General features: G+C 32.7%; 1 protein-coding gene across 2 annotated transcripts; it reads left to right on the top strand.

Annotated features, from left to right (window-relative positions):
• The first annotated feature begins 82 nt into the window (after positions 1-82).
• LOC105339427 (zip homologous protein 2) lies at positions 83-26612 on the top strand. 2 transcript variants are annotated; one of them, XM_011444971.4, is made up of 19 exons: positions 83-159; positions 305-416; positions 2882-2946; positions 5372-5446; positions 7255-7311; positions 7540-7607; positions 8495-8552; positions 11177-11217; positions 12522-12576; positions 12675-12729; positions 14650-14731; positions 15137-15179; positions 15975-16032; positions 21067-21121; positions 21511-21543; positions 21729-21777; positions 22611-22638; positions 25516-25546; positions 26493-26612. In XM_011444971.4, the coding sequence occupies exons 2-19, from the start codon at positions 305-307 to the stop codon at positions 26518-26520; spliced, it is 993 nt and encodes a 330-aa protein (XP_011443273.3). In that variant the 5' UTR covers positions 83-159; the 3' UTR covers positions 26521-26612. The 2 variants fall into 2 exon arrangements, with proteins under 2 accessions (XP_011443273.3, XP_019927421.3); XM_020071862.3 differs by lacking the exon at positions 22611-22638.
• Positions 26613-26915: the final 303 nt, after the last annotated feature.

The raw sequence follows: 26915 nt of genomic DNA on the forward strand, positions 1-26915 counted from the left end.
TTGTTTAATGAAAAAAAATTGAAAAGAAAACAAACGTTACGCCCTATAACATTAACTACGAGTCGAATCAACTTGGTACAATTTGATTTTGTTTAACAGCAGACGCTGGCGCGGGAACTTTTTAACTTTAGGTTAATTTTTCATCAAATATTTAGGAAGGTGATTTTCGTAATGATTAATTCTAAAATGAGATATGAACTTAGTTCTAAAATAAATGGGCAACAGTACGTCTTTTGTGCACCGTAAGTTACAGTTGTGTCGGCCTGTAGAAATTTTCTTATTTTTCTGCAATTCTGTTTTTCAGATGGGCGACTGGATTCATTGCAATAATTGTTTCTTACGACCAGGGACGGCTCCTGTTCAGTTTAGACTCACGACGTGTGGCCATATCTATTGTGATGCCTGTGTTGAGAATGGTAGGCTTTATGCAATTTCACTGAATATGATATATTCTAGTCAATCCGTACATAGAATGTTCTATTGTTAAAATGATAGATGTCTTATGGACCCTGTTTAACGACAGAATTTGTCCCATATACTCGCTTTGTAGCAAATAAAAAAATTATATTGCACTGTATTTCACCAAAATTTTAATATGATTGGTATCAAATACCTACATATTATGTACATGGTTGCTCTTTTATAACCCCATATTACCACACTAACTGTTTTTGCAACGAAATCGCTGCCACCTTTCACATCACGTTTGAAAATTGGCTGTTTATGGTCGCCATGTTAACGATAAAATCCAAGACATTCCAAGTGCGATTTCAGACAAAATGGCAGGCAAATTCAAACACGTATTTAAACAATTTAAAATGCCTTGGTACGTCTCATTTAATAGATACTTTGTTGACTAAAATACATATGCATGTTAAAAAAGGTTTGTAATGTATAAAAATGTGTTTTTCCTCTGCATATTATAATAAACTGAAAAATCAACGCGAAGCTGATCCTCTTTGTGGCTGCTATATTGCAAGTATACGGGACAAATTCTTACTGTGACCTGAGCGTAGCCGGCACATGGTCACAGTAAGATCATTCTTTTTAGTTAATCCCAGGTAAAATTACCGTTTTCACTTTTTCATTTATTTCTTGAGAAATACACATACCTTTGCAGGGAGAGTCACATACCTGTCAGGGAAAGTCAATTAAAATCAATTAAGATATGGTTCTATTTCTAAGATTTCGTCTTTCATACATTCTCTCACTTAATTCTTTATATCCGTAGAAATTCACAGGTACGGAAAATGAAACTCACATGTACATTTCTTATGGGAATTTGTAATGTGAAAATCTGACGTTTTTCGTTTTTTATTTAATTCTTTTAAATTCTCTACTGGTGTGCTGCCAGCTAGTTCTTGCAGAGTACCATTTCTTTCCAGTGCATTGCTACATGATTTTTTGTAAATGATTTTATGTGTTGATAAAATGACGAACAATGCACAGACTAGAAATGATTGTGCGCCATTAGTGGCGGAATGTATCTAGGGCACCAAGGTACTGGTATTCATAGTTAATGAAATATTAAGCAAAACATGTTGGAGGGACAAACTTAAATTGGACAAAGTATAGGAATGTATAACGTTACAGAATACAGTCATTCACACAGCAGCAGAAGGGACAAGAATACATTTCTGAATTAACAAAATCAGTCATTGGTGATTTACATTCAACAATAAAAAATGATATCATCAATGTGTCTAAATGACTATATATAAATGTAAAACCAACTGTTTTCTTTGATATATATATCTATGAATATAATTAAAATCAACCAATACATGTAATATACTATACATGTATATTTAAGATCGAATCATTCTTTGACTTTAGTACCAGTATATTATGAGGGGATCAATATGGTCAAATCTATCGTAATGCCATTTAATTGGGCTCTTTATTAGATTTGATCCAGGTGATCAGACCTATCATTAAGTCCCTCAGGCTTTATTGGATTTGATTACACCCAACCATTTTCAGCTTTTTAAAAATGGTCATCGATGAAATATATTGGACAAAATTACAATTACAAAATTGATTTATAGTGTTTTCTCAGGCAAAGATCCTGGAAATTGTAAATGGATAAAAATTAAGAAAAGAAAAAAAAGTAAAATCAACAGAAATGGAAACAAACAGGCATCAATATGATCAAAATGAATTAGTGGCTGCATGAATGCACAAAAACAAGCACCAAGCGGCACTTTTAGGAAGCAATATGAATATGCATGAATAGAATGATTATAAGTTTGGTACATGCAATGTTTTTGATATGTAAAAAAATGACATTTTATTTTCTCCAAATTATTGGTATTAAAACACAAAAAATTGTGTCCATAATTTAATAAGTACAGGTAGTATAGATATAGCTTTTCTTTTTATATTCTTAACAGTTTAATTACATGTACTACCAGTACCTAGGTAGAGTTTTTTCATAATTCCAATCTTCAAGGATCCAGTCCAGTCTGATCCCATGCAGATTTTAAAAAGCCAGGAAAACTGCCCCAAAGCAATTCCCTCTAATCCTTGGCATGTATCAGGCAATCTGGGTCCTTAACGTCTACCAACCACTGCAAAAAGTATCAAATCATGACTCTTGATGACCCTTGATTCAGGGGCCAGTTCTGGTTCAAGAATGGGGCTTTATGGTATAAATTATTCAGCGTATTTATGCCTTATTTTCAGAATCATTTAATCATAATTTCTCTCTCTTTATCATATACCTAGTACTCTTGTTGATTCCTTGTCAAGGTCCATGTGAACTGCCATACTTTCCCATATCCCATTCTGACAGATTCAATTTTCAGATATTCTTGCAACTATGTGACCTACACCTTGAAAAAATCATTATTTGTCAGATTTGACGTTTTCTAATTTGTAGCAACAAAGACAAAATGTCAGATGTGTGGCTCCACCAATGTTAATGTCATTCCACTTTCTGCAAAGGTGAGTTTCATTTACTATAATTAACAACATGTAAAATAACCACCACCAAGAGTTGGATATCATAATCATATATCTGGTAATTTTCGTGATGATCTAATTTTCACTTTTTGGGGGACCTCTTTTAAATCACAAATAATTAAATACGCAGAAATTATATCCAGAGTTGTATCATTTTCTATCGGAAACTTTTTAAATCCGCCAAAAAGGACAGACGTAAATTTAAAATGTTATAGATTTCCCCCATTTTTCGCAAATTTTGTGACACGCAAAAAAACCCGGATATATGGTATGCTGAAATAAACTGCTGTTCCTGAAATATATAATACACACCCAAAAAATACAGAAATTTTCAATTGAGATTTTAATTAAATAAACATTTGTGATGGTCAACCAGTTCGAATACCAGCGCCAGATAGCTCAGTTGGTAGAGCACCAGACTAGAGATTCAGGGGGCCCGAGTTTGAATCCTGGTCTGGTCCGTCATTATTTCTCCCTGGTCCCATCCTACATTACATTTAGTGCCGTGACCAACCCCTTGAACTGGTAGGTTAACTCCTGCCAGGGGAAGTGCCTAGGATGATCTTCGAGGGCAAAGATCATTTAAGGGGGGAGGAATGTGACGAAGGAGTGTTTGATAATTCGTATATAAAGTGGTCAAAGGTAAATGATGCATGTACCGGCTGATAGATCTAAAAATTGATTACTATTTATGTTTTCCTGAATAAATATGTGAATGTAAAATAAAATTTAATTCTAAGTTTAAATTTAATAAATTTAATCATCCATCACAACGATATTTCTCCCCAGAATCCTTATTAAACATAATATCTGCTGAAACACACAAGAAACTTGTAAGTGCAAACTAGCTCTTTATAATGCAATGTGCTGCTATGCTGATATTAAGTGATACTTGAACATGTAATACCATTAATTTTGCATTTCACAAAATATTTACCCATTTCTATAATTTCAAATGAAGTTTTAAAAAGGTTGAAAATCCGAAAAAGGTGAACACCCTGTGTAGACAAAACATTATTTGAATAAAAAAAATATTCACTGTCCTTAATGCACCTAGATTCCTTCCAAAATCCACACATCGAGCTCGTTGGCATGTTAGTGAAATATAAAGTCTTCAAGCTCAAATAATAAGCTATTGATTTGTGTATCAAATCTAAGAAATGTATTCAGAATATTTCATAAAACTGCTTGAAGAACTTTTCTCTGAGGATTCCTTATTTTATACGAGTACTTCTAAATTCCGTGATTCTGTCATTTTATTTCACACCCTGAAAATGCTGTTAATTTCTTATATTATGTAAGTCCCGCTGTTTTCTATCAAACCACGAGAGTATAAAAGCGTGTGCACCAATATTTTTGTTACAATTTCATTTGATTCAAAATTGTCTGAAAAATAAAAGCGAGATTTTAAAATCCTGGAGGGTTGCTTCTCGCAATTTTACAGAAATATTAATTCCTGAAGTTTAATTAGGAAGATATACAGTATTAGTATTTTTTAGAATGTTTTTTCTATGATGAAATAAATCAGTAGGTGCTTAAAATGTTATTTAGATATTCAAATGTGAAATACATTGGTTATGTGAGCCCTGGATCGCAAAGGAAAAAATAAGGTACCTCACTACACCTAGACTTATACTTTTTAAAGACACTTTGTCACAAGATTGCGATTCAAATTTTTTGCTATATTGTTAATTTCAATCGATTTGGTTGTAACAGTATATTGTAATTGCTCAGTGGTTAAAGGATCGAGCTTGTAAATGCACTTCATGAGTTCAAATCTGCTTGGGGATTTTGTTCCTAATTGACTGAACTATTAAATTTTTGAAAAAAAGATCATATCTTTCATCTAAAATTGCAATTTATTTTGCCTATTTGACATACATGTATATACATCCTATCCATCATGCTTTCTATCATAACCAATTAATTTTCCGCTGATTTGAGTAACAAAGTGTAGTGAGCCACCTTAAGGGGGCTCTTATAATCAATAATGCCAGAGAACAGTGAACACAATGGTTTTGTTTTATGAAATTCGAACAAAAATCAAGAGAGGCTATTTCTCAGTTTGGCATAGGATTCATGAGGGCCATTTTATAAATATTTATGTTGTTCAAACATTCTCCGAAATCCTTTTCAGATGGAAATTTAATTACACAGCATATACCAGTATGCATGCATTGCAGCTGTTTTTACAGTATACTTCTTAACAGTCGAAAAAGTCATGTAATTCTATTCTGATAGCAAACTGCTGCATTGTGTTGCGCCAGTTCAATGTAAGTGTTTTTGACTGCAGATTGCCTATTCCTGTGCAGTCTGAGGTTAGTGTGCATGCATTTACACTATAGCCATTGTGTAATCAAATCATTGATATACTGACAATATTCTGTACTTTTTTGCATTTGATCAGATGGGGCCAGATGTTCAAATCTTTTTCACCAACATTGTTGAATTAGTGAAGAAAAACACCCAACAGATAATACAGGTAAAAGAATTTCATTACATAATATACTGGTAACTCTTGAAACCTCAAAATCTGTAATACCTGCAGTGATAATCTTCAAGCTATCAAGAGTTCAGAATTTTTCGAGTTAAATTGACTGGATATAATGATTAAGTCATTTATTTTACACAGTGCTTCACAATTTTTTCCAGATGAATATTCATATATCTTTTTTAAACTGAATAAAATATATATTCATGATATTATTATTCTATGAAATACAAACATCATATTTCACATTCACTTCATCATGAAAAACAACATGATATCATTAATATTGTAGCAATGACAATGTATTGAATTTGATGTATCAAACATTGATCATCGATTGACACATTTTTTAAAAATAAATATTATATAACTACTGCATAATATCTGCAGTTTCATGTTTTTAAAGCTGACTCAAAGTTTGTGTGACGTCAGCTTCATCCCATAATTATTTCTCATTTTCAGTGCACCTCAATATTATTTTAGGATTTTAGATATTATTTATTTAAAGAGCATGTAACAATAGCATTAATCATCAGTCAGTTATATCCTCCAGCAGTACAATTAAAAGTAAGTGACACCTCAGTCACGCTCCTAACGCATGGAGCCAATGAAATGCCCAGGTATAGGTATAGGTGTTGATTACGTAAAGTTTGCATACACATCGCCACTACGAGGTGTCGAGGGTAAATTACAGTAGATTATGACATTAGATTATACATTTTGACTTTGAGAGAACAAGGGTTTCAGGAGATCAAGAGTAAATTTGCCCAGTTTTATAGGTGAAAATATTAGGATGGGAGACTCACATTGAGCCAGGAACTATGAGGGATCGAAGTCTGAGCCATCAAGAGTAACCTGTAGTACATGCACTACTAGTACATTTGCTTGCCGGCATGCATATTAAAGTTAATACCAGTATTAACTTTCATATACATGAGGCCATCTTTTAAATACTGTTTGCTTGCCCTCTCTCAACACTGTGGTTGAAGTATTAAAAAATTACCATTTTTAATGCTATAAAATGAATTAATAATTCACCTAACAACTGTATTTCCAAAAAGAAAAGATGATGTTCCGAATTGGTATATAGTTTTTACATCAATTGGGCAACTGAGCAAAGGAGGCAATAAAACCTTTTTTTAACCAGTTTTCCAAAGGAAAATTCTAGTTATTGAAATAGTAAAAATGGTGGGCGGATGGTCAGGTGGGCGGCTGCAAAAAAGGTACCCCTATTGTGCAGATAACTCCTCCTACAGTTCTTTAGATAGGAAGTTGTGGTTTGCAGATAAATTGAACATGCATATTACTTGGATTTTGATTTTTGATAATTTATGAAAAATATAAGCTATTGAAATTAGTTATTTTTTGGCAAAATATTGTATACAGTGTACCCCAATTCTCTGTATAGGTAGTGTTGATTAATTCAGGGTTTACAAATTGATAATGTTTACTAGCTGTTTTATACACAAAAGAAAACCTGGTTTGCTGTCACGTTGACTGCTTTTCTCATGTTTATGTAATAAAATTTAATATAGTACACAGATTTATTTTCATGCAAATATTGTTGTATAATAAATAATTGATTCATTTTGAATCTGCATGCCCACATTGACAATCTATAAAAAAAAATCTATTATACATGTATATGTAAAGTGTTACATGTATCACACTTGTCTTTTGTTGTAAAACAATGCTGACATCATGCAAAGATGTGCATTGAAATGAAGGTTGGGTTTATGCTGAACTATAAGATAATATAGTTTTTTTTATTACATGAAACAAGGTTGGTATTTGTATAGGTATTGGAGTTTCAGAACAGTCACAGAAGAAGATACCTGTCATATCTTGCTGCTCAGGTGATAAACAATTTTTATTGAAAACATTTTTTTTTTTAAAATCATGACTTACAAGTTGATAAGCCTAATCATAATTTACCATTAGATAAGGCTAATCATTTCTTACAAGTTGATAAAGCTAATCATACATGTAACTTACAAGCTGATAAGGCCAATCATAACTTACATGTTGATAAGGCTAATCATAACTTACAAGTTGATATGGCTACTCCTTGAATTTTTTTTTAGTTAAATAAGCTGAAGGAGTGTATGGAAAAGGCCCAAAAGTTATACAAATACAATCAAGAACTTGAGAAGTAAGTTATCCTGTCCCAAAATATTTGTAATAGTGTGTATTTTTAGAATACACAATAGATATGATAGACTTAGTACTGCCATGCTCCTACAAGCACTAGCTAGTGGGTTAACCCTTCTATAGCTCAGTCAGTAGAGCATTGGTTTTTAAGCTGAACGGTCCTGAAGTTCGAGCCTGGTGTAGATCATTCCTCCTCCTCTATAACATATTTATGCAGCACATTTTGCTTTATTATTCGATATGTGTAAATACCTTAGGGTTCAAACATAGTTGCAGAACTTAGGCTCTACGGGAGATTTAGGTCTGTCAACCAGATACCCAGTGCAGCTACAGTATAAAAAAAAAAAACCCAAGATTTCTTTCTTTGAAACACTAGCTGCCTCTAGAGTGTGAGAATTCAATACACTGCTAAATAAAAAGGTCTACATGGATTTTGCATAAGATGATAATGTTGAAAAATTATGGGAGATATTCTAAGTTTCTTCTGGAATGAGAAAAGATGTTGACATTTCCCATTATAGATATGTTTTCATTCCTGTGAATTTTTCCAAGTGAAAAATGTTAATATGTAAATGAAGATATCTTGGATATTTTCCCTTTCATTGATTTCAATGGTACTTCTTTAACAGGTATGTGTATATTTTTTAAAAACTGTCCAAATGTGCTGCTTGGGACAGACTATAATTGGAATGAATTTTTGAAAAGAAAAGTAAATGACATATATTTTTTTAACACAATGTAAAATTATACCAGACACTTTATTAAGTGAAAGGAGGGGGATATATATATCAGTAAATAGATATGTAAAATTATTTCTGTGCATGTCTTCATTATTCTGCATGGCTGAATTGAATATTTAAGTGATATATGTATTGCCTCTTTTTCAAGAGAACTAACAAACTCCAAAGAGGAAATTGCTTATTTGAAAAGAGCTATAAAAGAACAGGTAATTATACATTATATATCATCACATAGCATTTTTAAAAGATTTTAAGCTATAAAGAAACTATATGGTTTCTAATTTGAGCAATGAAGGGTTAACAATAACAGGTTTGTTGGCAAATAAGTAATTATGAATTTTAAAAGCAACATGAATTGTTTTATCTCACATTAAAATCTTACCAGATTGGGTCCTCCTTTATGTAGCATTTTGAATATCTAACAATGATTTTGCTCAACATTGCTTTTGTCAACAATGGCAGGAGTAGGCAAGTAGAAAAGGACTACAGTCGCACCTGTTTTAAGCGGCCACCTGTGGGACAATGACAAACTGGCCGCTAAAGACAGGTGGCCTCTTATTCCAGGTTTCAAATTAATAAAAAAAAAAACACCGAGTATTTTCATTTTGGCTCTATTGCACAGATTTATTAATAGCATATGCAATGGCGGCGTACACGGAGATGGTGCATGCACAGCTCGGATTGATGAATAAAAAGTTAAAATTAATTTTAAATGACCGTTTTAATTCCATGTATCTATCAAAGGATTAAGAGCAAAACATTTTCTACTAAATACGCCCAAATAATAATTTTCAAGTGATTAAATGCGGTAAACAAAGATGTAGCGTTTCCGTACACAGGGTATATGATGAACTACGATAGCCAATGTTTTACCTCTTTAAAAAGTATCAAAATTCCATTGGGATATATAATAAACACCCTTTTATTCTATCAAAGAAATTTTATTGAAAAAAGGTGCGTATTACCGGCTGTACATGCTGTTTAGCGCAAGACTGGCCATTTAATAACTTTGTAATGAAGTATATAAGTACGTGTAGATATATAAACAACACTAAACAGGTGTTATGATAATCAATTATCTCATTAAATCTCAACAGTCTTCAAATTACCCACTCAATTATTTGTCATTAACTCTTTATCAGCTTTCGAAGTTTGGCTACTTTCGATACGGGGTCACATGTCAGAGTTAAAAGTCTTGTGACAAAACAGACAAAATGGCCGTTGAAAACAGGCATGTTGAAACCACGGGACTTAAAAACAGTGGCCGCTGTCCGCGTTAGACAGGTGGCCGCTTAAATCAGTTAAAATATAGTGAAAAACTAAACGGGCGGGATTGAAACTGGCCGCTCATTGCGAGTGGCCGCTGATTAAAGGTGGCCGTAACAGCAGGTGCGACTGTATGTGTATATACAAAATAAATGTTAATTAAATGCTCTCACTATACCCCACACAACAAATTGCAAGGGAACGTCACTTACGTTTTTAACCCGTCAGTCATGTTTTTTTTATACCCCCGCTCCGAAGGAGAGGGGGTATACTATTTCACCCTTGTGTGTCTGTCTGTTTGTCTGTCCTTCTGTCTGTCTGTCTGTCCGTCCATAACAAAAATTTCTGTCGCATTTATCTCAGCAACTATTTGTCGCAGATGCTTGAAATTTGTGTTTGTTAAGGCATGCCTTATCGTGGGATATATTTTTGTACCAATCGGACGTCAACTTCCTGTTAAATGACGACTTTGCTTATTTTTTAACCAAAATTTTCAAACAAATTTTCGTCAAAGATTTTTCAGCAACTATTTATCACAGATGCTTGAAATTTTTACACAGTGTTTGTTAAGGCATGCCATATCGTTGGATATATTTTTGTACCAAACGGACGTCAACTTCCTGTTAAATGAGTACTTTGTTTATTTAAGCCAAAATTTTCAAACAAATTTTCCTCAAAGATTTCTCAGCAGCTATTTATCGCAGATGCTTGAAATTTTAACACACTATTTGTTTAGGCATGCCATATTGTGGGATATATTTCTGTACCAATCGGATGCCAGCTTTCTGTTCAATGTCTACTTTGCTTATTTTGCATATTCATATCAGAGCGGGGGTATCACTAGTGAGCATTGGCTCACAGATATCTTGTTTCATCAGCGCAACTCCTCTTAAGCCATTTCATGGAATTATGTTAAACTTTGGAGGTATTTAGGACACATTGTGTAAATTTGCATATTACTAAGAAATTCTTATTCCATTTTTTCCTCGAAATTTGGGCCCTTTTGAACTGATTTTGTAGATGGTTACTATCATTCAGACAGGGTGATCGGTGAACCTTTTAGCAATTGCCATATCCCTAATTTTTAGCCAGGCATATTGTGTAGGCAATGGCTTGGCTATAGCTATTGTGCATATTTCCTTGAACAAATATGTAAGGCATTTATTGATATTCATAATTTAGCAGAAGCCGCTCTCCACCAAAATTACTAAATAGAATACATAGCCAGATATAAGAAGTTGACAGTATAGTTAACAAAAACTTTGTAAATGAAAAACATACTGTAAACCAACTTTTAGTAAGGTGCGAGAAATTTTTGTGAGGTTCACGAGAGCCTCATTGTTGCGAATATTTCTCCCCGCAGACCAGTATTTGCCAAATAGTTGTAATAAAAAAAATAATAAGTGTAGATATATTAGGCTTAGTCTCAAAAATTAGTTGCCGCAAACCAGTTCATCTCAGGTAAATTGTGAAATGTTGCGAATATAAGTTGGTTTACAGTAAACAGTATGATACTTAGTTCTTGTGCTTGTATGCTTGATTAATGATACTGTATTATTTAAAGAATATACAGCAACATAGTCTCATAGAAATCAGCTCAAACAAGTAAGGTTTAATTTCATTTTATTTGATTTCAGTGAAACTATATGTTCTGCTCCATGCATGCAGTTTTTATATGGTATTCAAATTCATTTTTGGGAGTTGATTTTAATGAACTCTTCTATGCAGTTACTCTGGCAAACCGAAAGTGAAACAGTGTTTGGACCTAAGCACAAATCAATACCGCTGACAAGACCAAGTTCTTGAAAATAATAGAAAAAAAAATTCAATGTAAAGTATGCTAAAGCATTGTTTTTCAAGGAAACTTATCTATAAACACTTTGAAAATAGTCAAATTTTATATACTACGAACAATTTAGATATTTTTGTAGTCTCATGTATTCCTACGCCAGAGTTAATATAGTCTCGTTCAACCAGATGCTCGGCTGTCTCCGGAAATCTGCGACAAGCAGAGAGGGGGCTCTCTTGCTTGTCGGACAGTCGGATATTAACGGAGACAGCCGAGCGTCTAGTTAAACGAGACTAGAGTTCGATATCAATAGTGCTTGGATCCATACAATTTTTAAAACTGTTTCGATAACTAATACATACTAGTAGTTAAAATCTATCTTTAGATATTACACAACATGATTCACATGGAGTTTTTCAAAATTCTTGTCGGAAAAGTCTAAAAATTCATATTATAAAAAAGTGCCTTATTCAAATACAAACTAGAAACTAATTGCCATGCAAGATAAATTGATTTTAAAATAAATGATAATCAATAAAATCAACTCCCGTCAGTACTTCAGTACTTTGATTATTAATTTGTAGTTGAATTTTTAACAACACTTACAAAACAACTCTTCTTATTAGTTATTTGAGTTAAGTCTGTACATGTCTCAATAAGATTGCTCACATACAAAATACATTACTATTAAGTATAAGTACTTTTAATTCAGAATCTGAATACTAGCATTGAAGTTGTCCATTATATAATGGAAAACTTCAATTTCCCCTCTGCATCTAAAATTTTACTGCTTTTATATAGAAATGAACTGAATTCTACGGCGAACCGTACGTGCATAATATACGCGCATGTAACAATTCGTTGTGTTACCCGTTGCCTAGTGTTTTGCTAACGCTGAGGGTAATAGAACAGATTACCAACTGCGTCTAAACCAATCAGATTTCAGTATTTAACATGAAAGTATAATAATATCCTTTGTCTTACACATCTCTAGTTGGAAGAGATGATGGTGCATGCCTACCCAGAACTAAAACACTTTACAGTAATGAAGGTAGATTTGTTCACTATAAACATTTTGATAAATTGACAATGCATGTATATGAAATTAATATTGTTACAGAAATTCTCCTCAAACTGCCTCCAGAAGTAGCACAACAATCATAGGCCCAAATTATGTAAGTGCCTTTGTTTAACATAAATTTGATTTACAAACATGTCAATTTAATTTTAATAACCACTTCATGTTTATCATTATTATATTTCAATTGTATAGGTGAATCCCAAGTATGGAATGAGAACTACTCCTCCATATCTTGACCGGCAAAACCGTAGGTATTAAATGATTATTTTTTAGGTCAAATTAGCTTTTATTGATCTTATATATTTGATAATGACCTGGCTGCAAACTTCACATTCTTTCAGGAATGAATTTAACAGATACCCAGTTATACAAGTATAAACTGGGTGGGGACAGTTTATGCTTTATAAACCATGAAGTAGTATATATAAAAAGCATTACCGTAAAGTATCATCTATAATATGCACTCGTATATAATACGTACCCCCAAAGTTGACAAAAAAATGACGAAAAAAATGACAGGTCCTATGTATAATACACATCCAATAAATGGTGAAATCAACAGTAGCCATTTCCCCCAAAATTATTAATGTTTCATGATAATTTTAAAATCTATGCGCAATTTCTTTAATTTTGTGATCGGAACATAGCACAGACGATGAAAATCGATGGCCGCCATTTTTCCAAATAACTATCGGTGTTTAATGATAATTTTATAACCCAAGCGCAATTACTGTAATTTCCTGATCGGAAGTGTTATTAGAGTCAAAGTTCTTACAATTTTAATTATAGTCAAACTCTTTGATTGTTGTTAAATAAACATTATGAAGAAACGTATGTATGTTGTACATCATCATTATCAAGTTGTGCAAATGATTTTTGTATTTTTAGCACAGTCTATGTAAAGCAATAATGTTTAACTGCATAACTGGACACGAAGTAATCAAGTTTAATAAAATCAGAATAATGCCAATCTTCATGCACTTAAAAACACCCTGTGAAGTCCGACACAAGATAGGTGCATGCTTCTGGCACCGGAAATTATTGAACAAACATTGACCAAGCACCGAGTCAACAGGTGGCTGCTTACGTAATGGCGAATACACTGCAATATTTAAACTTGTTTGATGCAAGAAATAGTGTTTAGAGAAAATAAATATTTCAATACATGGAAATAAAACTAAGAATAAGAGTATTTCTGATACAGTAAATTTAGTATACATTCATACAACTTGCATAACACGCTATATCGGCAGTCACTACTCCTGTGGTATCAAGAATTATGGCTTTAAAAAATGGGGTAAAATTTTAGGCCTATTTCAACACGCACCCCAACTTTTGATCAAATTTTGGGTCAACAAAAAGTGTGTGTTATACACGCGACATTACGGTAACTGTTCCAGCTTAGATTATAGGAATATAAATTAAGTAGCTATATATTGACTATTGAGTTCATATCTTATGATTTAATTTTCCGCTACATTGTATTACAAAATAAATTGTCAGTTTACAATTGTACCTTTCAAATGACATTAGGTGTTGTTCAAAGTCCAAACGTAACATTAGGCTGATTAATTGATATCATTTTGACAATAGTCTTAAATAACTGTGATGTAGGCAACATTGTGTGAGTTGCAGTAAAGCTTTGTGCATGGTTCTTAAGCTTCCAGTTGACATGTCTATATAAGGGGCTGATAAGACTATGATAATGTCCTGGAGAGAAAATGCTCTGAATAAAGATAGAGGAAAAAGAAAAATTTTGAACCTTAAATATTTTAATTTTTTGTTTACTGTATAGTTATGGCTAAAAATATTGAAAAGTTTGAAGTTAAACTGATGAGTAATTTGCCAGACATCTAGCCTCCTTTCAAATTCCTTAGAGTATAATTCTTTCACTATACAGCAAAACTCGGTTAAAACGAAGTCACTGGGACCTAAGAAATTACTCCGTTACATCCGTAATTCGTTATAACCGTATAAGAAATTCAATAAATTTACATAGCTGGGGATTCAAGATGACTTCGCTATATCCGTGAATTCGCAGTATCCGTGTTCGTACAAGACGAGTTTTACTGTACATGTACCTACCAGTTTTTGATGTATAAATTTTGTCATTTTATTTCTTCTGGTTTTTTTTTCTTTATTATTATTATAATTATTATTATTATAGGAAATACTCCTCCATTTGGATCCAAAAGTTTCCTTGGAAAAACACCTCCATCAAGTCAAGAACTAAAACGGATATCACCAAGGTCTAACTTAATTCTAACAATCTTACTGTGGATGATTTGAAATTAGAGAGGTTTTAATTAAGTTATAATCTGAATATATGTACTTGATTACATTTTAGAACATTATGTGTATTGAAGTTGAAACTGTGTTCTGTAAACTGCACATCTATAAGCTATCAATTAGTTAAGGAACATGCACATTATTTGTGGATATCAATGAGAAAACTTTTTTACTTAATTCACCAAACAGAAATGATATATTGTGTTAAGGAAACGTTAATTAGTATAATGAATCATATACCAATCCCCAAGTCAGAATACAAACTGCAATGAATGTGCCTCGGAAAAAAAACTAATTCATTAATAGGTACATTTTTTACATTGAGCATTGCTTAATCATATTCGTTTGATTTTATTAATATACAGGGGTTCACCAGGAGTTCAAGATTGCTTTGGTAGTTACATGCAGGTAAACTTTCTGAACTTTCCATTTTATTCATCCTTTTGTGCTTGAAAAAGATAGTGAAAAATCTTTTTAAAAAATTCGTTTCCAAAACCAATTAGCCAATAAAGCTGTAAATTTAGTAAAAGCAATCTTATATAGTGTAGAAAATTCAAGTTTATCACTATCACAATCCTTGTGGGTAGGGTGGGGCCACAATGTGATGGGATGAAGGAGGGGGTCAAGTTTTCACATACGTATATATAAAGAGAAGAAAAAATTTAAAAGCTGTCACTTTAATGAAAGCAACCTCAGATAGTGTTGATTCAAGTTTGTCAAAATCATATCTTTAGGGATAGGGTTGAGCCACTTTATGGTATCCAATTTTACATAGGAATTTTACAAATTTTAATACTTTTTATACAGGGTCTATTCTACTACAATATTTGGATATTTTGTATGACTCCATAAAGCTGACTTAGTTTGCTATTTTTCTCAGCTGAGCAATATGGCCCATGGGCCTCTTGTTTTGTGTTTTAAGTTGCAAAAAATTTGATTGATTAAAAAACTGGTTAGACAAATTTGTGTAGATTTCAACTGCTCAGTGGATGCAAATATAGGAATTTATGCATAATTTCTGGGGGAGGGGTGTAATATGGAAGGATAAAAAATAAAATGCAGAGTAATTTGATAGCTTTATATTTTATTAGCTAAATCTCAATAAATTGCACTAAAAACAACAATAAATCAAGCCAAACTAAACTAAGCTATACTATGGACAAAACAGTTTTTTGCTGATTTTCTTATTCAACTGTTTTGCAGGTTGGTGTCAGACAAGGAAGAGGAGCTAGTCGGATTTCTCCATCTGTGGATTCTAGAGGTATAGTTAAGAAATGAATTGCAAGTTTACGTCCATGAGCAGGATAATCTCTTTTACCTTGAAATGTTGTTTTTTTAGCTCACCTGAACCGAAGGTTCAAGTGAGCTTTTCTGATCACCCGTTGTCCGTCGTCCGTCCGTCCGTCTGTCTGTCTGTCCGTCCGTCTGTAAACTTTTCACATTTTCAACTTCTTCTCAAAAACCACTGGGCCAAATTTAACCAAATTTGGTACAAAGCATCCTTATGGAAGGGGGATTATAAATTGTTAAAATAAAGGGCACAGCCCTTTTCAAAAGGGAGATAATTGCGAAACAGTAAGTATAGGGTGCATGTCTTTAAAAATCTTCTTCTCAAGAACCACAGCACCAGAAATGCCAATATTTACACAAAAGCTTGTATATATAGTGAAGATTCTAAATTGTAAAAATCGTGACCCTCGGACCAAAACTGGGGCCCCAGGCGGGGTTCAAAGTTTAACATAGAAATACATAGGAAAATGTTTAAAAAATCTTCTTCTCAAGAACCACTGCACCAAAAATGCCAATATTTACACAAAAGCTTGTATATATAGTGAAGATTTTGAATTGTAAAAATCGTGACCCTCGGACCAAAACTGGGGCCCCAGGCGGGGTTCAAAGTTTAACATAGAAAAACATGGGAAAATGTTTAAACAATCTTCTTCTCAAGAACCACTGCACCAGAAATGCCAATATTTACACAAAAGCTTGTATATATAGTGAAGATTCTAAATTGTAAAAATCGTGACCCTCGGACCAAAACTGGGGCCCCAGGCGGGGTTCAAAGTTTAACATAGAAAAACATAGGAAAATGTTTTAAAAATCTTCTTCTCAAGAACCACTGCACCAGAAATGCCAATATTTACACAAAAGCTTGTATATATAGTGAAGATTCTAAATTGTAGAAATCGTGACCCTCGGACCAAAACTGGGGCCCCAGGCGGGGTTCAAAGTTTAACATAGAAATACATAGGAAAATGGTTAAAAAATCTTCTTCTCAAGAACCACTGCACCAGAAATGCCAATATTTACACAAAAGCTTGTATGTATAGTGAAGATTCTAAATTGTAGAAATCGTGACCCTCGGACCAAAACTGGGGCCCCAGGCGGGGTTCAAAGTTTAACTTAGAACTACATATGAAAAATGTTTAAAAAATCTTCTTCTCAAGAACCACTTCACCAAAAATGCCAATACATACACAAAAGGTTGTATATATAGTGAAGATTGTAAAAATCGTGACCCCCGAACAAGAAGTGGGGCCCTAGTAGGGGTTTAGATTTTAACATATATAGGAAAATGTTTTAAAATCTTCTTCTCAAGAACTATAGTGCAACTGTTTGTGATATTACAATGCATACATGTACATCCTTAAATAATGTAGATTCAAAAAAATGTAACTCCCGGACAATTGATGGGCACCAAAAGGGGTTCAAAATTTAAACATTTTAAAAAACATACAGAAAAAGTTTAAAAATTTTCTTCTCAAGAACTACAATGTTTTAGTTTGTGGAATTTCTATGCATGCATCCTTCACTGACGTAGATTCCTAATTGGTAAAATCATGACCCCTGGACCAATACTGGGGCCCCAAGATGGGGTCAAAGTTTATTATAGAAATATAAAGGTAACATGTTAAAAAATCTTCTTCTCGAGAACTACAATGCTTCAATTTGTGAGATTACTATCATGCATACAACCTTGGATAATGAAGGTTCGACAGTTTTAAAATAGTGACCCCTGGACTAATACTAGGGACCCAAGATGGGTTTAAAGTTAAATGTAGAAGTACCGGTATATATGGAAAATGTTTAAAAATCTTCTTTTCGAGAACTACAATGCATCAATTTGTCAGATAACTACGTAAGCACCCTCAAATAGAGTAGATTCGAAATTTTAAAAGCCGTGACCTCAATCTAATACTGGGGCCCCAAGAGGTGTTCAAAGTATAGCATAGAAATATTGAGGGAAAATGTTGAAAAATCTTTTTCTAGGGAACTATAATGTTTCAGCTTGTGAGATAACTATGCAAGCATCCTTAAATAATGTAGATTCCAAATAATTAAAACTTTAGCACTGGACTAATACTGTGGCCCCAAGAGGGGTTTAAAGTTTAACATAGAAAGATATATTGAAAATGTTTTTAAAAAGTTTTTCTCGAGAACTATAATGCTACAGTTTGTGAGATTGCTATGCAAGGATCCTCAAATTGTGTAAACTCTAATGTAGTGGAACCAAGAGTTATCTTTCTTGATGTTCTGTACAGTCTGAGAGTTATTCCTCTTGAAGTGGAACTCTTCTACGTTCAGTTTTTCAGGTTGTGTACGTGCGGCCCCACCGCAACTTGCTACACATTTTCATCCCTACGTTACTATTTATGTTGTTTAAGCCAACCATAAACCTCGGACCATAACTGGGTCTCAGAAAGGGGTTCAATGTTTAAAATAGAAAAAGCGTATGCTACGAAATGTAATGTTACAAGGAACTGCTGTTCAGGTGAGCGATGTGGCCCATGGGCCTCTTGTTTTCTCTTTTTTTTTGAAAGAAAAAAGCTGAGGCATTAACTCATTTTTTGACAGAATTATACCCGTTGGACTTGGAAAACTCCAATTATTTGCATTGTGTTTATTATTTCTGCATAAGTTAAACCCATTTATTACTGAGAAATCATGAAAAATGTCTTCTTGCAAAAGATGTAATGTAGGAGACTATTTCTTGAATGCTCTTAAATTGAGGTACTGGAGACACAAGTCCATTGTCAATTACTGTATATTTATTTAAACTTATGATAATCTTCAGTAATGAAATAGTTTGAAATTCATGTGATCTAGATATTTAAAAAAAAAACCATATGGAAAACACATCATATCATTAAGAAACGTATTGTACAAGAAGCATATCATTCTGTATGAAAGATGTACTGTACCTTGTGAAAATCGTGTTGCATCGTACAAGAAGTGTACCGTACTGTGCAAAAAAAGTACCATATCATACACACCGTATAGTGTGTGAGAAGTGTGTGAGAAATGTACTGCTGATAAAGTAGTGTGTTTCAGGGTCTATACTGAAAGCCAGGCTCTGTTTCTTCACAAAAAAGTTCACATTGTAAGCACACAGTTTCAATTATCATTTCAGTTACCAAAAAATATCACACAGGATGCATTGTTTTCAATCCATTACTTCACATATTAAACTTCGAAATTTTTGTTTTGCTAATAATGCACAAAAACATTTGTCATTGCAAAATTATACACAAGAATCATGAATGTAATGGATTTACTTTGTCTTTCCTTTTCTTTTACTATTGACTTCTGACTTTAGGATGTCAGTCCGAAGTGTTTTTCCTTCCCCCATTTCATTAAATGATTATATGCAGGAGTAAAAAATTAAATTTTGTAAAGGTGTTTGTCTTTATGAAATTCATCACAGATTTGTTAACTTGTCACAATGATTTGAATAATAAAACAAAAAATAATTTTCAACTTTTCTCACTAGATTCATTTTTGTGCAAAATTCTCAAAGATATATGGTTATTGATAAGGTAGTGTAGCTAGCACACTCTCCAACATTTTTTCCATATAAACAGATTTTAGCTTTTTTGACATTTTTGCAAAGCCTGGCTAAAAACTGGTCATACTCGGCCCCAAATAAGACCACTCATTATGTATGCTTTATTATTCCTTCGTTTTGAATGTGAGGGGGTGTACTGTTTTACCCTTGTGTGTCCGTCTGTCCATCTGTCTGTCTCCATAACCAAAAATTATCTCACATTTTTCTCAGCAACTTTTCATTGCAGGTGCTTGAAATTAAAACACTCTTTGTTTATGTATGCCATATGGTGGGATTTTTGTTGTTGTACCAATTGGACATCAACTTCCTGTTAAATGAAGACTTCCTATTAATTTTAACCTTAATTTTCAAACAAATCTTAGAAAAAGATTCCTCAGCAACTATTCATGGAAGATGCTTGAAATTTAAACTCACTCTTTGGTTAAGCATGCTATTTGTTGGGATTTATATTTGTGTACCAATCAGAAGTCAACTTCATGTTAAATGCCGACTTTGCTTATTTTGTATATTCACATCAGAGCCAGGGTATTACTAGTGAGCATTGGTTCACAGATATCTTGTTTAACTTAAAGAATTATTCAGTATAATGATTATCTTATTATGATAAGAAATTTCTTTTTAAAGCTGCATGGTCCGATTTTTTCGCTTTTACAGTATCAAGGAATTTTATATACAAACCAATTATCTTAGAAAGTTAAGGACTTTCGCCTATTTACACCACCAGAGTCGGTCTCCTTTCAAGGTTAGAGAATATTCAAAGTAAATAAAATAATTTCTTTTTGGGCAAACGAAAAAACAAACCAAACTGCATCATGGGGATGTTTAGAAAAGGGAACCGTTTGGTTTCGTCCCCTGCATGATTAGGTTTATTCAACCCGCATGTTATGCATCGAATGTAAACAAAGCAAACTTCAGAAATATTAGTGAATAAATGTTCACAGGTTCAACTTTTATTTGCCAAAACATTATGACCTGTATATATAAAGCGATGACATCATTTCAAAGTCGTAATACTATCATAGCCGTCTCGACGCCAGGGGGCATATTTTAATATGAGACGAAATTACGCAGTACCCTTTTTGTGTCGTTTGTTTTCAAAATGAATTTTGAACATTATTTTTTCATTGATATATGGCTTGATTGACCGGGAAAACTACTGCAATGTCTTTTATAATACACATACCTAGCAATCCCATCATTAAAAAACAGTCACAAAATTTGATATAAAATTGGACCAAGCAGCTTTAAAAACACATACTCGCATACACAAAGAGAGAGAGAGAGAAAGAGAGAGAGAGAGAGATCTTCACCATGTTCTGAGTTCTGCAGCCTATTGATGTTGGAAGACACCATACATGTATTCAGTTATTTCAGCTTCATTAATATGACTAAGAAATAAATTAGATTAGCATATGGAGAAAACTGTAATATATTGTTTCTCTCTTACAGAAACTCTCAGAAATTCTCCATCCCAGAGTCAAAGTTCAACAGAGATACAAAGAAGGTAATGTAAATACTAGGCCATATTTTCAGATGAAATTTCTACCAGATATTATTTTCCAATTATTTAAATTTTTCTGGTTTATGGGAACATATTTCCGTCAGTAGCAAGTTCTATTTTCAATTTGTAAGTAAATACTATAAACAAATACTTGTATATACGTTCGTGGGGATGTAAATTAATGTGCAAGGGTTACCCACGGAAGCCAAGGACATTGGTCCCCCACAAACAAAGATGATTCCACAGTACCTTCTGTCACTGGTTGTTGTTGAACTGTTTGCAAAGATCAATTTTGCAGGCCTTATGCAGAACATTGCAATATAAAATCTTAATGTACTTAAATCCCATCCCATCCCTCTATAAAATGGTAAAATTAATACTTTGTGTTACAGTTCTGGTCATGCAAGAGGAGGAGTTCTAATCAGGTTAGTCTGCAACATAAGTAGCCGTCTTTATTTACTGTCAATCAAAATCTACACTCATTAGTTTGCAAATAGTAGTGTTTGCAAATACCAGAAAAATTTCAGTTGTTTTTTTTAAAGATAAGTGTTAATATTTTATTAGATGATATATAAGTAGTATTGTTGTCAGATGATATCTTTCTTTTAAGACATTCTCCCATGGAGCATTCTGATAATCTTGGAATGTTACGAAATCAGGTAAGATAAGAGTCTATTGAGTATTAAATATATCAAAAAAGGATAATCTTTAACATTCACATTCTATTCTTAAGTAATTGATACTTATCATGTTGCAAATGATTATCCCAAAATGTTAACTTTAATAAGAAATGGGTTTTTTTTTTAAATTAGCAGTTTCTGTGTATGATGTAGACCTTAATCTTAAAGGAATCATTGATGTGTCATTTTTCATTAATTTATGAAATATTAGAAAAATAATACCCAGTATAATCCATTTACTTTAATCAAAGCTGATATTAATTCATAAAAGCATTTGGGTGCTGTATCAGTGTCAATCGCTCCTCAACTGCCACTGGGGTATACATAACGATAAAAAAAGTTACAATCTGTTGCTTTCAGGTTGCATGGATTTCTAAATAATTGAACTATACACATTGTTGTCATATGTTTATAAAGGAATAAAAAAAACCCTAAAAAACAATCAATAAAACATAAAGTTGGACACAAAAAGAAGTTTTGATTGAGAATTTTTGAAATGTATGTGCCTAGATTTCAGTCTGTTATGTTTCATCTTTCATTTGATATTTTTCACCAGTGCAGTTGTTGTCATATCGATTTGTTCAAAATGAATTTCAACGTACATGTATCTCTCCATCCAATTTAGTGTGCTCGGGTGAAAAAAATATATATATGAATGCAATGAAGCATGAATAGTGCCCTTGGCCTTATTTAGGGTGTGTTGAGATGAGCGTAACAATCGAAATTAAAAACTTATATAGGGTTATTAGAAATGAAGGGGAACTAATGCATAATTACAAGTTCTTGTCAGCTTTAATATGTGTAAATTGTAGCACCAAACAACATCTTCTCAGGATAAAGGTAATTATTTGTTTACCATAAAGAAGCAATAACAATTTTAAACCATAGATTAGAATAAAAAGAGAATTAGTGTTACTGCTTCATCCTTTAATAATGATGTTCATTTACATTGAATGTATTCCAGTTTTGGTTGGTGGTTATACGTTTTAAAGGGCATGGTCATGTACTGAAAAAATTATAATGATTCCAAATTTTATGTTTACAATGCTTTACTGAGGTGAATTTAAGTTCAACCAAACTTTGAATGTCAGATGAAAAAATATTTGAGATAGATGTAAAACTTATTTAAACAAGGTTTTGCACCACATTTCTGTTAATAGTGATTAAAGTTCTGTTTCAAAAAACTATTTGCTAGTTCATTGGGGTAAAAAATAAACAGTTTCTTGTGTTTTTTACAAAAAAGTCATTCAAATTTGTTTTAAACCTGATATTTCGTTTCCTCTCTTAAAATGTAAACAAAAAATGACCAACATGTTTCCAGATAATTGTGAGCTCTGAAACTCAATTTTAACTCAATGACTTGCACTAAAATTTCAGTTGATTGTTGAAAATGTCTTTAGAAAATTCAAATTTTTTTTTTGCTTAAAATTATGACCATGGCCATATCATTTAATATTTATTCATTTGATGAGATATCGGCGCTTCTGATTGGTCGAAAAATTTCTTTGATACCTGCATCAATAAAATTTTTGCCGGATCTACTTTTCTCAACTGTTCTGATCTAACACTATTTATAGAACGGGAATTTCCAAGATAAACACTGTCAAGAAAAGTAAAGTTGTGTCTGTTTTATTGTCAGCAAACAAAATGCAACCTTGTGAATATAAAAAATTGAAAGTTTAACCTTCAAAAATAAACAAAACACATTATTTGATTCACGAAATAGAAAATTAAGCGTCTTCTCACGATTTCGTCTGCTTGAGATCAATCAACATTTACAGCGAGGCTGGCTGTTCCTTTTCCAGGAATATTATAACGAACATATAGGCCTATAAACTTTCAAGGTAACACTGCTGTTCAAATTTGGTAACGATAATTTTTAAATTTACACACGTACATGATCGGTCATCAGAATAAGCGTCGTAAAGAAAAGCTATGAGTGATGCATCAACTCCTTCTGCGCATTCCAAGCGGCTAATATACCATTTAAGTATATCACTGGCTATCTAGTTTTCACAACGTTTACAAAAGTCGCTTATACATACTATTCTCTGTCGACATATCAGCTATTTTCATCCACGATCGCCTTTCCTTGGATGGTTATGTCCAGTTGCATATTCCAGCGATCTCACATGAAAACTAGTTTTATTACGAGTTTTTCTGCACAGTGAATAATATCACAAGCTATCGCATGTATTTTCCTTTCGTTTTCAATTCAGCCGGTTCAGATTTTAACTCACTATTTGTGTTTAATCCTTTAATTCAGCTCAGTAGCTCTGCATCAGCTGAGGCGCATCCATTTTGAATATTGTTGCTGTTGTTGTTTTGTATTCATACGCGCCGCTTCATTTACATTATTTACATTTTTGATCAATGACACATCACATTTTTTTATTTGAAAATGTTTTATTAAATGATAAGAAATGAAGATAATAATTTTTCTATTGATCGACGTATCAAAGAAAAAATTGACCGGAAAACTTTTTCATCAATGCGCTACGCGCATTGATGAAGTTTTCCGGTCAATTTTTTCTTTGATACGTCGATCAATAGAAAAAATATTATCTTCATTTCTTAATTGAATTAAGAACTTATAAAGTTTAATATGAATATGTTTTTTCCAGGATGATCAATCTTTTCATTTTTGTTTTTGAATATAAATCTTTATTTAGAATGCCTTCTTTTTCTGCTATTGGCCAATTGGATTGCAATACTGTAAAACTTTAACATTGTTTCATGCATGTACCAGTATACTAACACACATTTTTACATTTTTCTCCACTTCATATATCTATTTATCTTTTTCTTTTGAAATACAATTTGATTGCTAATTTTACTTAAATTACAACTTGCAGAAAGTACAATTTAATTCCCCATTAAGAATTTTTTTTTGAAAAGTAAAGTTTATATAACTTAATTACTCTAAGCCCATTTACTGTGTGAATATCAATTCATAAATATAGTTTAAAGGCCAAGCAAAAGAATTGTAATGCATTTTAATCAGCAAGGGTAGATTATATCCAAATATAAACTAATGTGCTCTTGCTGATTAAACTGCGTCACGATTCTTTTGTTTGGCCTTTAAACTATATTTAAAGGTCAAACAAAAGAATTGTGACGGATTTTAATCAGCAAGAGCAGGTTAGATTATATTTGGATAATATATATGTAACTTGCAATGAGCACCTTATTATTACCAGTAAAAATATGTACAGTCACTATTTAAATGACGACGATTTCAAAAACTTATCAATACTGGTACATGCAGCCAAAGATGTACTAATGAAATGACCACAAACCAAATTATGTCGAGCCGAGTTGGTCCAAACGATATTTAGATAATTTTTATATTTTTAGTTAATTACAAGAAGTGTTTGTTAAAAAATTTTATTACTTGCATTATTCTTTTGAAATATACCTGGTTAAAGTGCTAGATACATGTACCTTACGTCTAGTATCTGAAACATGATGTGTATTGTACACGTATTTGTCAATTGGTGTTCGATTCCTTAGTATTTGCCAATTGTTTAATTGGAAGAAGAGTGGCGAGCAAGCTAATAACTGTGTTTAAAATACAATGAAGTTGCAACAACCTTCTGCATATATCTGACCTTTTATGAGTTTGAAGAAAAGTATTGAATAAGCGAACATTGTATCAAGCAGCCACACAAAATATACGAGTCTATATGTAAGGATCAGATTCTTCTCTTTCACCAGATAAATTGTCCCCCGCACAAAGTTCACACAGGTAAGTATTATCTTTTATTATTGAAAAAAGTTCTTTTTAGTGAATAAACTAACTCTTAAGATTTACGAAAGAATATACGCAAATTTGTGATAATGTATTAATGTACCTACTTAAAAACTACACTTGTCTAACATTGGTTCTATTCCAAAACCACTGGGCTAATTTTAATCAAACTTGACACAAAGCTATAATTATTATATATTGCCTGAAGGGGATTTAAGTTTGTTCAAATGAAGGGTCAGGTCTTCATAGAATGTCTGAATGGGAAATAATTTAGAATTATGTAAAAGTTGTTGGTATTAAACTTTCACAACTCATCTTTTCTAAAATTATATGACCGGAAAGCTGAAACTTGTGTGGAAGCATCATCAAGTAACGTATATTTAAGTTTTTTCAAATCATGGGATAAGGTTGGACCAGAATGGGGGTTAATTAATAGAAGAAAATCTTTAAACATCTTATTCCTAAACACTGAGACAACAAGAGGAGCCCAAATATTTTCCCTTAGAATATTTTGAGAAAAATTCAAAGGCCTTGAAAATCAAAATAAACGCTCCTCTAAATGGAAACTTTGTATTTGATACTTTAAAGACAGTCTGAAGATTTTGTTACTCAGATGAGCAATGTGGCTTCGTGTTTAAATAAAGGAACGCACGATACATGCACAACAGTGGGCTCTGATTTCGAAATTTACAAATATTTACAACATTTTATACTATTTACTTGTTAACCAAAAGCTATGAAAAGTTTAGCATGGCATTTTTCATGGTCTCAATGATAAAACCTGAAAATGTAGTTTTGACAAAAACACACTCTGTAGTACTTAACTTCAAAAGACTTCATTATAAAAACATCACTTTTTATTGAATACTATCACATTGATATTAATTAAATGCTATCCAGACTTTACTTGTTAAAGCTGTCTGGTATTGTTCATCTCTTTAAGATCGATGCCCCATCCCATCCCATTTTGAGCATGTTGATGAAGAATCAGAGAGATGCAGCTGTGATTGTTTTTCATTGTATCATTGAAGTGATGATTCAATAAATGTTATGCCTCGAAAAATCTGTCGTTGCTTGGAGAGGGTCCCGACGCTGAGGTCAGAGATTCAATGACGTGATGGTTATACTATTGTACCGTGTAATCTCTGTGATTGGTGTGTCGGGTAACAATGGTGATAATACCTATTTATATAATTATTATCATTATTTATTATGCCCCCACCTTCAAAGAAGGGAGGGAATATTGCTCTGCTGCTGTCGGTCGGTGTACCAACTGTTTCCGTTCATTTTCTTCGCAAAGTATGCACAAAATGAAATTTAGTATAGGTCAAGTTCGATTTTGGGTGAGATCGAGCAATTTTCGATA

Source organism: Magallana gigas, chromosome 3, assembly GCF_963853765.1.
Source record: "Magallana gigas chromosome 3, xbMagGiga1.1, whole genome shotgun sequence".
Classification (NCBI taxonomy): domain Eukaryota; kingdom Metazoa; phylum Mollusca; class Bivalvia; order Ostreida; family Ostreidae; genus Magallana; species Magallana gigas.

Bases quoted from the DNA above. Each gene is read 5' to 3' on its own strand.
- LOC105339427 (XM_020071862.3), top strand. From the start codon at position 305: ATGGGCGACTGGATTCATTGCAATAATTGTTTCTTACGACCAGGGACG. The intron at 21,544-21,728 runs GTTAGTCTGCAA...CTTTCTTTTAAG, and splicing joins AGAGGAGGAGTTCTAATCAG to ACATTCTCCCATGGAGCATT. The intron at 25,547-26,492 runs GTAAGTATTATC...CATCTCTTTAAG, and splicing joins CCCGCACAAAGTTCACACAG to ATCGATGCCCCATCCCATCC.